This window comes from Acanthaster planci, linkage group LG03, assembly GCF_054643075.1.
Source record: "Acanthaster planci isolate LZ-2023a linkage group LG03, COTS_SCS, whole genome shotgun sequence".
NCBI classification, from domain to species: domain Eukaryota; kingdom Metazoa; phylum Echinodermata; class Asteroidea; order Valvatida; family Acanthasteridae; genus Acanthaster; species Acanthaster planci.
Window position 1 is genome coordinate 6,548,652 of NC_141779.1, and position 15,263 is coordinate 6,563,914.

The 15,263-nt window shown below is 39.7% G+C and overlaps 2 protein-coding genes across 5 annotated transcripts in view; one reads left to right on the top strand and one right to left on the bottom strand.

Annotated features, from left to right (window-relative positions):
* cfap65 (cilia and flagella associated protein 65) overlaps positions 1-15,263 on the top strand; it is a 340,657-nt gene that overhangs the window by 55,660 nt on the left and 269,734 nt on the right. The gene's annotated exons all lie outside the window — the stretch shown is intronic.
* LOC147799584 (uncharacterized) lies at positions 11,950-14,281 on the bottom strand (the record flags this gene model as incomplete). The annotated part of the gene is made up of 3 exons (XM_087133966.1): positions 11,950-12,877; positions 13,196-13,619; positions 14,164-14,281. Coding segments are annotated over 3 exons (1,470 nt in total), but the record flags the coding sequence as incomplete, so codon positions are not given.

A 15,263-nucleotide genomic window follows, 5' to 3' on the forward strand; every position in this document is an offset into this window, starting at 1 on the left:
AGCATGGAATTGGTGAGCACGAGCCTCCCCTCTATTGTAATTGCTTTTGCGCCCCTTGTTGAGAGATCAACATTCAAATTCCCTTCAATTTGCTTCATCACAAGAACGTGTGCATGTATTTTTTTCCTCAAGTGTCAAGCCACAAGAATGAGGAAAAATCATCCCACCTAGGGCCAGCTGGTCTACAAACCCAGATTGAATTCGAATTGAAACACTCTGGTTGTTGGTCCAAATCTTCACTGAACTGAAACATTTCTTGCTGCTTTGAAGAAATACTGTACAGATAACTTACAATCCCCCCCCCAAAAAAACCACACACACTAATCCTAGTTTTTAACTGCAGTTAAAGAAAATTTTATTTCATATCTTTATTTTCAGCTGCAGTGAACTAACTTATACATGTAAATGTTTAACACTGCACACTTTTTTAAAACACCATAAAAATTATTTAATTACTTTAATAATGAAAATTACTTAACATAAATGAAAGCACATTTTGGTTTATTGTCTGATGTTGCATAGAAGGCATTTGACTTTTGTTCTCTTAACCTTTGTTTATTGCATCAAAAAGCCACATCATGTCAACACTGTTGCAAATTCGCAAAATATCTATGGAAATAAAATATATTCATGTACTAATGTCAGGCAAGTGAACTGGAAAGAAAAAGTGATACCGGCAGCAAAATAAAACCATTTTAAATATAGCACCTTTCACAATGTTTGAAAACAAGCATCACTTATTTGTACTAATGAGCATTTGGAAATAAAAGTGCCGTTTCAAGAAATAAAATACATTAGCCCGGAGCAGGCTGAACGGCAATTGCTTTGGAATAAAAATTTATAGGTAAACAATCCGAGATGTTACATGTACATAAAAACAATTGAGACTATTTTTAGAAAAAAAGTTGCACCCTCCATACCCGTACTCAACAACAGAAAATATTACAATGACGTTTCAATGTCACAGGTAATTAAGACATTACTTTTAGCACAGCATAACATACCGAGTAGTTGAATGAAGTAATCTTTAGGCACTACTCTAAGTTGACAGGTACCTTCATTGACGCCCAAGTATTTCAGCCAGGCCAGCAGCCTTGTAAACAGAGCCCAGATTGTGTGGTGTTGTATAACTGTCTTTTGTTCACAAACCTGGCTTAGTGCACTACTGACCTCTTTTCAATAGGGGCCAGATTAGCGTGCAGCGGTGCTGTGTGGTTCATCGCTGCAGTGGTGGAGCGCTTTTGTCCCCGGTGGTAATCCGCTCGTTCTCAATGCCCAAACCCTGATATACGGTTTCAAAACAAAGCTGGGTTATCACCACTTTTGAGAGTGAAAAATGTTGGTAATGCCCAGCAGCCTGGTCTGTTATTCGGGGTACGGTCTTTTGTTACAGGGCCCTGTTTCCTTTATCCGAGTTCGAAGACCCCGGCCACCCAAATAAGCCATACATCTCCGATCCCCGAGTCCCCGGCAGGAACTGGTTAAATTTCATTGTCACTTTGTTCACCTTCTACAATTTCAGTGTACATGTATGTACCACTTACTTCAGATTCATCAAATATATTAAACAACTCTGTTACAGGAACACTGTGATTGTCATGATCACAAGTAATATTGTTATAACTCAGGCTGGAATCAAGAGAAACAGTATCATGGGAAATGGAGTCCTTTTCACTATCAGTGTCTTCTTCACCACTGTCTTTATCAAAGTCATTTTCTTGACTGTCATATTCAACATTATCTACAGAATAGGCTGAAATAAGTGCATTTTGACACTCTTTACAAGTGCAACCTGGACCACAAAGACGATTTGCTTTTTTATATTTGCAGACTTTTGTTTTGCTCTGATTTTTGCTGCACGTGCAACCCCTTGTCAGAAATTGTACATTTTCCCGAATAAGCTGCATGTTTTCTTCTGGGTCCCACTGTACGTCTAAAGAGTTGTTTTCATCTGAAATTCTCCAACCATAGTCTGACAATCAGGGTACATAAAAACAGGCTCCAACACTTTTCCCCACACAGTGCTTACCCAGCATGATCGAAGCCAGTGAAATTTCAAGGCATCATCTGAAGGCAGTAATTCATCCTCATATGTGCCTTTCCATGTGGCCTTTTTGATTTTCTGTAGAAATATTACATGCATGTTGTACTGGGATGTGCAATTCACATGTAAAATCTAAAATAGTTCAATAGGAGATGAATATTTGTTTAAGTAGCTTCTTTGTGCTCAGAAATATACACATCCAATGAATCTGTAAAATGAAAGTAATCCCACATCACAATCTTCATTAAGGGTTGTATGTGATAAAATCCCTTGGCCACTTCCATGCAACAGCCCACATACAAAGGATGAATACTGAAAAAAATGTTAAAAAATGACAGTTTTCCTAAACAGGCAAAATAAGAAACAAAATCACAACCGCTACATATAAACACAACCTGAATAATTTTAAACAAGTCATGGCCCCTTTCAACAATTCTTACTAAATCAGGATCTCTTTCTAGACAGTCCTTTAACTTTTGGGTATGAATAAACTTATTGTCTCCTGGCTTTGCTCTGTACTGAACAATAATTTCTTTCTGTATTGCCAAGGGAAGACCTATCATCGAAATGTGGCGATCAACAGAATACACATGTACATGTACAACTGAACATGATGATTCCTGTACATAAAGCCAAATTCTGGTGTCTGACTCTTCATGGTTGCTAAAACAAAAATGTGACTGTTTATCCATAGTGACTTCAAGTCCATAGAATCCACACTTAGATTTAAATCCACCTGCAGTTACAAACTTCTTCCATGGAGTCTTGAGCCATGAGGAAACGATCTGAATGAATCTGTTAACAAGAAGTTGCACAGGAGCTGCTTGTTTTTTGGGGGGGGTTTTCAGAAACTCATTCCACTTAATGCCAGGAAGCTTTGTGTCACCCTGTATATCATCTAATGACTCATTTCCAGTTTGTGGATCACCATCTCTTTGGGAGCATTCTAGCAACTTTGGGGACAGACCTTGAGTATTAACCTGATCAAACAATATTGTAACCTCAGAGTATCCTTTCTTAATAAAATGTAAAATCCATCGAGAGCATATCTGCATATTCTGAAAAAGTTCTCCAGAAAGGCAGTGGGGATGTGTAAATGATATTCATTCTTTCAGCTATTTATGTTATTGAGTTATCTTTGGGCAACGTTAAGGAATTTGTAACAACGTGCTCATTGTACCTTTTGGCAAAAAGATCATATACTACAGACTTTGAACCTTTATAAGGCATGCCACTAGGTAAACAGATGGCCCTTGGTGTTTCCAGGAACTGGCACAACTCCCCTACAGGCTGTATCAGCCTTTGCATTTAGAACATACAAATAGCTGAAATTAGACTTTTCTTGAATACAAGATACAAATATAAGACTGATGGATTGGTTGGATACTTGGCAATTTGCTTGTATCCCTTACTCGTTTTCTTGAAAAGCCTGATTGCAGTTTTGGCAATATATGATGCAGCACAAATTTCCAGGTGACCTGCATATGTACCCAGCTTCCTGTTATCATCAATGCGAGCAGTAAAGTCTGGATATGACCTGTTTTGATCAATGTCGAGAAGATGTTGTTTTTCTGCATCAGGTAGCAGTTCAAAAATACTTTCATGTTGTTGTAAAACATCACAAACAGCTTGCATTATCAATGAGGATTTGACACTTTCTCTTTCCTGATAAGCAACATCTTGTGGAAGACCAACCATGTCTCTAGGACATTCCAGAAATTGCAAATCTCCATACACTACTACTCGTTGATAAAAACACAAGCCGTCTCCAAAAATATGAATAGAATCAAAATCCGTGGAATTCTTAGAAATAATTTCTATATTGGAAAGCATCTCTTAAGGTTTTAGCTGTTGAGCTGTGATAGATGTTCCATGCCAGCTTCTTGCTTTACTTTTAGAAGTAACAGCAGCATACGAAGAAAGCACATCTATATAATCAACAGACAAAATCGTAAATGTTGACCTTTCCAATTGCTCAAGTGGAGTTTTCCTGGATCTTGTTTCTTTCACTTCTTCCAGAAACCTATCTAGGGTATCTCTGGATACAGAGAGTCCAGCCTGGTTGAAAATTTAAATCAGTTTAGTGGAATTTGACAGACGGTGTATACAGTTTGCAATTACTATGTGAAGTGGGTAGTTATTGCTCTCATTAACAATAAAATGTAATATAAGAACAACATTAATACGCTTATGCAACTGTCGTTTGGCATGGTCAGCTGGTGCTTCAGAAAGAATAAATGAATCAGATGGAAAATCTGTCACAAGCTTCTGTTCCTGATCATTCATGGTCAGATAGGACATAAAATTGAAGATAACCGGATCCATCATTCTCAGTAAGTCCTCATATTGAAAGTTTACAAGTGCGAGTGGGTTTTGTTTATAAAATTCAGTCATTTTCCTTGACTGAACTTTTAACCCTGATGACAGCTCTTGTAAAATGTGCTTCACCAACATCATGAAGCTGCCTCCTGTGTCTATCAAAGATGCCGCGGCACCAGATGAGCTGGTTGTTTCATTACATTTTCTTACCTTCTCAGACCGCTTTTTGGCCAAAACATGGTGCAGGGCTTTCTTCAAATCCAAGTGGGTGTATATGATAAGAGTACTTTGCTTGCGTGCATCTAGACGATGAACAGTAAGCAGTTCTCCAAATGTGCTCATAACAGGTGACAACAGCCATTGACTTGTTCTCACACAGGAATTAAAATTGAGATCTTCATGCCTTTGTATTAACACAGAAATACTGTCAGTATACAAATAATAAAGGCCGGACAAAAGTACTGAACCATTCTCAAGAGATGTGTCAGTTGTCTGTGTGTACACTTTCAAAAGACATAGGTTGACAATTTGATTTTCATGAGTAATATCAATATCTTTAGACATTATTTTCTGGAAAGAAAGTTTCATGTCCTGTAAGGCGGCTTTGCAAAAAGGTTGAACCGCGGTTTGACTGAAGTCACCGCAGTTTGTCCAATCCTTAGTTACAAGCCGACGACTGCGGTGTCCTGCTCACTTTACGTATCAGAGCAACTGACTAACAAAGCCCCTATTTTTATTGAAATACGTGCGGACCGCGGTGATCGCGGTCGGTTCCACAGAGGAATTAGCAACTGACTGCGGCCACCGCGGTGACATTACAAAGCTGTCTCTATTGAAGCCGGCATACCGACTCCAATATTTCTCGGGCATTTTTTAAGGGGGAAAAAACGCGCACATTGTATGTCACTGTTTCGCTCCCAAGAACATACTTTTGCTCCGGTTGCATTGTTTGTGTTGTTGGTTTGCAGTTCTGGGAAATGATCTCCGTAACGTATACGTAAAGTAGTATTTTTGGTTGAGACTTGTGAGTGATGAAAAATGCAAAATGCCAACAAAGTTTTGATAACGTTAATAAGAATCTCATGTAATAAACTGAAGATTTAAATTTAAGAGCTTCCTGCACGAAAAAAGTGCATTTGACAGTTTATGATTTATAGGGTAAATATCTGGATGTGCCGTGTTGATGACTGGAGTCGCATTTCTATTTCTTTTTGTGACTAAATGTGAGGCACGACTTGACTTGAAAAAATATTACTTGCGACTCCCGACTTGACTTAAATTTGACATGTTGACTTCAACACTTTTGTACATGTGTTGAACACAACCGTTATGTACGTTCAACTAAAAAGTCAAGGGCTGGGTTACATACATGTACGTAACGAGCCAGACGTCCTGCTATATTTACATGACACAGAAGATATTCGCGCTCTTTTTTATCTGCAAAATTGATGAACATATTGCAACCCTGGTGAATTTGGTTGTGTTTTTCTTAATGTCAACTTTACTTAGAGTTTGCGTTTTTGTAAAAAGTAAAAACCAGCATCAACGTTAGCATGTTGCCAAACGTTTTTATCCCTACTGAAATCATCATTCAAAATAAAGTCACGTTCACATAATTTCATCAGAGATTTATGAAAGGGAGTAGATCTGCGAGCGTTGTAGTCTGTACTACTGGCCAAAGATAGTTAATGAGCTTTTTTTTTCTGGCGCCATGATTACATACACATTTCAAATACTAAGGTTCCCCCCATTTTCTCCTAAATCCGATTGTTGTCCGTATAAATTAAATATTTTTTCCAGCAGCGGATCCATAGTTCAACTTAAAAAAAGGGGGAAAAGAAATGGCTTTCGGCATTCTGTGGAAGCAGCTTGACACAAGAATTTGTTAGGAAATATTTCAGCTATGTTGAACCAACCAAAAGTTAACCAAAATTCATTGAACATGGTCACCTCGAAAAAGTTTTCCAGTAGTCGTTTTGTGTAAAAATGTTCCAAAAAATACCCAATATTCTTTGAACATGGTCACCTTGAGAAAAAAAAATTTCAGTAGCATTTTCCCCAAAACAATGGGGGAGATCTGCTTCTGCAATGAACTGCAAAAGGGTAGACCATAAACCATAAAGAAGTTTGGGATTATACTTCTCGTTCTCTCCCCGCCTCCCTTGCAGCATAAACCCACCTTCAGCAAATACATGTAATGTCATACTCTCCCAATGTATTGCTCTGAAATATCCATTCCCCTCATGTGTCGTATTTTTGATACTCTTCGTACTAGGCATTTGGCATGGAAATACAATACCACTCGCGAGGAAGGTGCATTAATTAAAGACAGATTTATACATGTATTTATCAGTCAGCGCTGAAATTGCCGACTTCGTATTCCCATTGCAAAATACATCAGGCCTGGTGGACGCATCGTCGTTCGTCCAAGTTGTCAAAAGTTCTGTGCTGATCAATACATCCTCACGAACGCCTATGATGTTTAAGTTGATGGCCATGCCAACTAATTAAGCTCTATTGTGTCAAAGGGAAAATGGCGACCATACGCTTATGATTGTTTCTGGATTGGTGTCTTTTTACAAAAGTGCCCAGTGCTTTGCAGAAGTCAATGTGAAGGTCTTCTAAAGATGCGCCGCAATAATTTATGTTGCTGCTGATCACCCGTCAAGTGTCAATCAAAGAAGTTCCAAACGGCGTATTAAAAAGCAGCAAAATGAAGTGTTCCTGGCATTCCAACTTGCGAATCTGTAGAGTACTGAAGTCAACGTAAATCACCGTCAAGCTCAAGCAATGCATAATCAAGTTACTGTTACGTGGTTAACTTCAGCGAGATATGCTGGAGTTGGGGAAGATGTAGTAAGGGGAAGGCTGAATTGTAAGGATGCCGATATCGTCGCTGATGCAGTGGTGCCAGTCACCTATAAATCCGGCTGCTACAAAGCGAAGATCGTCAGAGTGCCTGGTGAGTTTTTTGCTTTTCTTTATCTTCTTTTTCTATACTTCTATACTTCAAAACAGAAGACAGCTTTCTCATAGGCATTAAGAAGCTGTAATTATGACTCGTTGAACTCAGTTTTTGTTTTTTTCGAATCCAGTTGCAATTCACATGGTTTTCACTTCAATAAGTGTATCCATTCTACTCAGGGTCTTAAACCCGAACTCAGCCAAATCTATGCAAGAACTAGGGTTTTCAACCCAAGTTTTTCCTAGAAAAATCAAAGATTGGAATAGCTTCCTATATACCCTACATTGTTTCAAATGACTGGCCTGCAAAATGTACAAATGAATTATCCAAGTCATTCGATTGGAAGTAGTCAATTGATGGTTAACAGCATAGCTCCACACGCAAAATTTACCACACAAGATATTTTATGTTTCCAGATGGATGCTTTGCCTTGTAATCTATACGGTTGAGCTGTTAGGTATATCAAATTTATGGATATGGATTGAAATATTGTTCCCCAAGTTACGAGTACTTTAACGGAAGTGTCGGACAAAAAGTCCCCTTTTTGTTTTTGATGGTACATGTACCATGTTACTTTCATACTTTAAGGGTATATTTTCAAATTTGGTCACTGCTTTGTTTCAGGTTCTTCTACCAACCAGGACACTGACTCTGATGATGAACCGCTCGTCTCACTTCTAAAGCCAGGGGACAAAGGCAAGGTGGAACTCAGCGATTTGTCAGCAAACAGTGGACCTGAAAGTGCCAAGCGTCGACCACCATCATCTCCACCTCCTACAACGCCTCCACCTGCCCCGTCACCTCCACGTGCCCCATCGCCTCCACCCATCGTGCTGCTTCCAACTGCAACGTTGCCTCCACCCGCATCGCCTCCACCGGCCTTGTCACTTCCACCTGCCCCATCACCTCCACCTGCCCTGGTGCCTCCATCTGCCATGTCACCTTCATCCGCCATGTTGCCTCCACCTGCGTCGCCTCCACCTGCCCAGTTGCCTCCACCGGCCCCCTCATCTTCACCTCCCCCATCACCTCCATCTGCTATGTCACCTCCGCCTCCCTCCCCGAAGCCGGCTGGAGCAGATACATCAGTAACAAGTGACTTTCTCAACAGCTTGTTTGCACCGACTGATGAGCTACAGGAGATAAAGGCAAACCAGAAAATGCTCATGATGGAGGTTCAGTCGGTCAAATCCGATTTGGCAAAACTCTCCCAAGAGTTCTCATTTAGTGAGTTATTCAAGGACAATATTTCGGCCCAAACAGCTGCACTTCTTGCGAACAATTCAGTTCCTAATCCTGTTCCGTGCAGAGAAAGCCGCCGGCATCCATCCTACATCTCACCTGACTCCAACAGCAGTATCGTGACCATCGGTGATCCGGATATAGCAACCTTTGCCATCGAAAAACGGGTCTATGAAGACGTATTCTTCAAGAGTACCAGTGTTAGTGCGCTCCTGCTAAAGCTGCTACCAATCTTCTACTCCAGGGAGGAACTGTTACAGCGCTCATATAACGGTGGTGTCGCTCAAAGTAAATCGGGACCTGTTGTTAAACTAGCCCTTAGCAGAGAGGATAAATTTAAGGCCCTGTTGTCTCAAGTGGAAAAGGAGTACCCTGGATGTTCATCAGGAGCAGAACTTCGTCAGCTTAGAGACAGTGTGAATGCTAAATGTCGTAAACTCTAAATATATTCAACATCGGACAGGGGAGAAACATTTGATTATGTTACTGTAATAACTTAATGTCTTCACGGTCTTCATGAATTAACTAATAGTGTGGGCGGAGTTCAATGCCAGTGTTTGACAATTTTATACATTATTTGCATTTTAAATTTGAAAATGGACTGAAAATATCATGATCAGAAAGTACAAGGTTACGGCAATCCCCTTAATGTGTTTTATATCAGCTTTGCACATGTAACTGCAATATATTAATATCTTTACTAGGCCCGTGCCGGGTACCCGGGTACCCGCCCGTCGATTTCAAAACCCGGTTCCATTTTTCCGGGCCGGGTACCCGTAAAAAAGTAAATAAATTAGGAACAAACATTCATGCATAAAATGTCTATGAAATTTCTTACTGAAGGACAGACTTCCTGGAAAACCACCGTGCCGATGAAAACCCGGTCCCGGGGTCATACATGAAACTTGAATTCGGAGATCGCCAGCTAATTTTGTTACCCATTCCACCCATTGCACCGCAAGTCGTTTTCCTAGTTCCGGAATTTCCTAGTTCACAAGAGCGAAAAACCACTAAAATTCACCGGCGATAGGTCACTCGCAACGTGTGATTTTAAATATTTCTTTAAATTGAATAGTCATATAAACCTTTGCATCTAATGTCCGCTTAATTAAAATGACTTTTTTAGAGTTTCCGTTTTTGTTAATTTAGCGAAAACTGCAAGCTTTTCCCCCAGTCTCGGATCGCGCGGCGTTACCACGCAAAATCGTTGCGAACTCAACTACACGGGCGCAGCAGAAATGTATGTGACGTAATGGGTTCGTCAACTGTGCGGCGCGGGGAGGATAACGTTGATAGCTCACTGTACAGTTTAAAAGTCGAGTCAAACCGTACGCAATTTCTACCTTTTTAATTCATTAGAATTCTTATTTTTCATCTAATTTTCTCAAAATTAAAAGATTCTCTATTAGAAAAGCAACTTTTTACAATGGTTTTGGCTGAAAATGGATTTTTCGTGTGGTTACTTTTTATTTGTGAAGACGTTTTTGTCTCAATCCTAAACCGATCCTAGGAAAGGTGTCATCATCACTTTCGTCGATCGATCCTGTGAATCCAAATATAAAAGCTTAGATTTTGAAAAAAAAAATTGAAGTATATCCAAAACACAAAGTTGACTTCTGACCATATTTCACTCGAATTTGAGGATTTTTTAGCTGCAGTCTTACTGAATAATTTTCGCGATCCGAAACTAGGAAAATGACTGTACCAAACCTATATGAACAAGAGACCGAAGGAGTTTTGTCTTATGAGGGGGGAGCGCTGTTGATGTACACTTGCATGACTGTATTTGTAACTATCAAACCCTGTCGGCCTAAATGACTTTTGTGCAGAATAAGTAGTGCTTACTGTTTGAATTAAGAATATTTTTGTCAAATAAAACAATATGAATGAAAATTACTTTATGTCGGGATTGACGACGAAGCGAGAGCGGATTGTGTAATATTCCTGCGGTACTGGGACTCCACACGGCGTGCGGTAAGTAGCGATCACACACAAATTGTGCGGTTGATCGGCCTCTTTTTATAATCAAAGCACTAAATGTGCGCTACAAACCCAAAGAGTCAGAGAACCAGTTTAGTTAAGTTTTATACCAAGAAATATTCCGTTTCAAAATTATTTTTAAATTATAGCAACTTGAATTTCCTCAGTAATTCACCGGAACTGTGGATGAGGAATTGACCAAAAAAGCAGGAATGATTTTTTCTGTATGTACTAAAGCATTTCAAATCCAAGTATTTTTTCATTCGAAAAAAGGAAATGTTGACAGGTGCAAGTCATAATACAGTCGGCCAATCAAATATCACTTGTCGAAGTACTTATGCATTAAAATCTCGACAATTTGAACCTCAGGGGAATGGAGTTATCCTGAAAAAGAAAAGAAATGAACTTGCGATGACTCCTGACCCTATATAGACTTCCGATTCTTTCAACGCCGTTTGAAGCATTTTGGTGGCGGTTTTTTTTTAATCAGAAACTTCAAAATAAGTGGATGTAATGGTGTGGGCATTGTTCGAGTTACGGTGGTATTTTTGTACATAAAACTTTGAGCCTTTTTACCCGCGACGTACATAGCACTGATCTGGTCCGCACGTGACACGACCAGCGCTCACCATTCGTGCACGCCACCTGCGTTCCGTGTGTCCGTGGTCATGCAGCATCCGGGACATTTCCTTTGAGCGTTTGCAGGCGCGCATAATCATGTAGGTGGTTTGCAGCTCTGTTCTTTTTTCTGACGTTTCCCGTGAAGATTTGTTTTTCTGTTTCATACACCCACACAAAATTTGAAAACTGAAGATAACAATTTCATTTGATAAAAAGGTAGGAGAGATTATCTCCGACGTTTAGAACAATGTTCTGCTTGCTTCCTAGGTACCAAAAAGAACCGTGTTTCGGGCATATGATCCACCGGGTTGCGCGCAATGCCATTATCAGGCAATCTCTTTTCCGGGTACCCGGGTACCCGATGTTAACAAAAAACGGGTACCCGGTTCTAAAAATACCCGCAAATGCACACCCCTAATCTTTACAGTCTTCAAAAATTAACAACTAGTGTGGGCTGAGTTCAACATCATTATTTCAATGCATTCAATAAGTTCCTTTTTCAAAGAAGGAAAATTTCTTCTACATTCTCATAACGATGTTGCATTTACCAAAATATTTACTAACTGAATAATAAAAAGATTTTATAAAAGTCTTGTATGCTTTCTGTAATTTATGCATTTTGACTTGTCTACAATTTTTAAAAACAGATTTTGGCAATGCTTTTATTAGAGAGAAATCGAATAAGCAAGAAAAAGGAACTAGTCCCCCTTCTTTGGATTGCTCATCTTTCATTTTCTATCTCACATTGACACACTCCTTTCCCAGAAAAAGTTAGAAGTTACTGTTCCCCATGATGATGAAATAATCGTCGATGTGTTTTTTGGTCTGTCTTAGAAGTGAACACGTACTTGCAGTACTGACATCTCCCTAGCTGCTTACTGGAGACGTAGGGCATATTTTCATCTGGTGCACCGGTATTATTACATTCAAATACCTCCGGGAATGAAGCAAAGTGTCCGGGATGGGTGCTTGAAGGGATGGGAGAAGGGAACTTCCTGTAAAGTTTGACAGCCTCTTCATTGATGATTGAATGTCTCACACAATGGCTACACTGATCTGGTGGGAGGCATTTCACAAAAATTACCATACCAACCCGCCGATCTACGTGACGTTTGAGGAAACGCACTTCTTCACACATATCCTCTTCTCGCTGGAGATTCCTATAGGACCCTGTCAATACTTTATGGGAGTGTTCATAATCAGCTGTGGTGTATGGATGATCCTCATCATCCGACTTCTTATGGCCAACATCAATCTTTAGCCCGTCGTAGTAGAGGTTGCTCCAGTATCTGTCTAACTTTTCAAGGGCTGAATCAAACACCTCCCTTTCCATCTCTCGTCTGATGTTTCCCTCTGGCTCCTTGGCTGGATTGGACTTACCAGGGAGGTGGTCCAGAAGATAAATAGAAACAGATGCCCTTGTCAGTACGGACCAAATGTGCTCAATGGGGTTACGGGCTGAAAACCCTGGGCAATGGGTAGTGGCCAGCAGAACATCAAGGTGCAGATCGCGGAATAGTCTCATGTAGAAAAATTTGTTCGTCAAATGATTGACATTGAAGTCTGACCCCCCGTCGGCCAAGATGGTTATGCAAGTCTTCTTACTTTCCTGGATTAGGGGGAACAAGTCGCTTGCATGGCTCGCAATACTGGTCTTGGAGTGTGGTCCTCGGTTTATCACCTTGATCCCACTTCGAGTAGGCAGGCTGAGAAAAAAGAAACAAAATTCAGGATTATACATGCACTTTCTTTAATTATAAATTAAATTCCCTTCACTCACCTGCTTTCATAATCAGGTTACTTCAGCATTAAGACATTACTATTAAGATATCATATTGCAGAACAAAGAGCCATGTTAATAGCCCCCCCCCACACTACACTTTGGTTGACTCGGTTGATAAGTTTAAGAAGATTGTGAACATGTGTCAATTGTCTTGCTTATAACCCTTAACCTTGAGTGGCTTTTAGCTTTGTTTTGGGCGACTCAAATGAGAACTTTTCTAAACAAGATTTTAAAAAGTTACCTGTAAGCTTTTCGGCCATTTTTGTCATGGGTCATCTGAGGAGGGTCTGGGGGAGACATCATGAGATATCCAGCTGGCGTAATTAGATATCCAGGGTTCGGAAAGTCATGATCCCAGTAATTGGGTGTGTCATTGGAGGGAAAGATATGTGTAATGGTACATCTCCTGTCTACTGCTGTTGTGGCTGAACTTATGCGTAATTTTTTCTTGTTGTCAACTGAAATCATCAGCAATGATGGCGATGTTTTGCTACATGCCTCCAGGGCATATTTCACTCCGGCTGAGTAATAATGTTCATTATCATTACGATTTCGCCTGGAGTTGATCTTGGCTGGGACCTTAGCATCAATAACTCCTTTGTAGTTTTTTGCAGAAGTCCTCAGCTTGTTTGGAGCTGTCATCCATCTGCGGATGGTGGATAAGGCTGCAAAAAATCACAATGAAACCAATTATCCTAAACAAATGTTCAACAAATTAAAAGATAGGTGTAATACAGTTTTCATTCCCTTAAATCATGCCAAACAACTTATTTCTCATGTCACTATCCATTAAATTCAAATCCGTAAAAGCTATGGGCTGTAATTGCAAGTTTTGTTTTATGCTAATGAGAATTTCCATATTCATGAGTAAAGCTATGGTGTCATGCCAGTAACAGCAGCAGTATTTCTACATCTGAAGTGAAATGTTAAAATAATTTTCTGGATTTTTCCTGATTACATTTTCCCGCATGAGTTGATTTGATTTGCTTAGTACCTGTTCTGCAATGATTCAATGGATATTGTGGGGTCTCTCCATTACATGTGAAATCATTGAGTATTTTTGTAAATAATTTAATGTTTCATTATTAAAGTTGTTATAATATTAGGTACAAAAAAAATGCATATTTCATGTGTAATGGAGAGACCAAAATGTCACAAAATTGGAACCCTTATTTATAGAATTACCCATTTAGAGAAAAAATGACTTACATAAATCTCCTTTGTAATCTTTTAGGCCAGGAACCACTTGGAAAAGGTGATCACGTATGCTGTTTAGTGTTGTTCCACACTGCCCCGCTGTCTCTTGTCGTCTGCGATGGGCCTCAAATCAATTTTGTTCAATGAAGGTCTCTGTTACCTCAATGATGCCAGGAAATAGCTCCTCAATGGAGGGCGACCTCTCTCAACTTGTATTTGTGATTCTGAAACACTGACTTGCGAAGATGACTTTCTCTTAGACTGTACTGGAAGTGTAACTGTGTTCTCCAGACCTAAACAAGAAAGAGATTGGAGATTTAAGGAAATATTAACAAAACTGCCTTGTTTTTTCACCTATTACTTTGTCTGTTACTCATTCAAGCTTTAAGGTCATTTTCCACAGAAAATAAAATTCTAATATAAATTATTAGTTTATCATCTGACTAAGAAAAAATGGTGTGGGCAAGCAGCATTTTTTTGGGGGGTGCCACAGGTAAGTACAATTAGGCATTTATTAACAATACATGCAATGTACTTCCAGAAATGTAGGGCTGTCCACGTACCTCACAAGGTGTATGTAGGGTGTCTACGTACACCCTGTAACTAGTGCAAAGGTTAATGGAGAGCCTAAATGAACATTACATTTCTGGAAATACATGTGTGGTACATGTGTAGGCCAAAAGCATGTCGACTACACATACAAAATGGGTGATTCCATAACTGTGGGGGCTGGTGAATTTTGGTGTCGGTACACTGTGACATTTGTTTCCTTGATTTTAGAGGCTGAAATTAAAGCACTTGTACCTCAATTTCTGGTAGCAAAGGAAGAGCTTATGGGTGTTTTAAATAGTTCAAATGTTTTTAAGTTTCTAATGATTTTCTGGAAATGCGAGTATGGTACATGTGTAGGCCTACAGCATGTTGACTACAAAATTTAATTTAATTTTTGGTCCCTAAGCGGCCAGCAAATATGACGTGGGTTGGCGTAATGAACTTACGTTTATGGGGCCTTTTAGAGCATGTAGAGCCAACCTAAACATTTCTTAAAATCAGAACCACAAGTATTAACATATGACATTTAGGCCTACTGCCATGACTGTAGGCTACGTGTA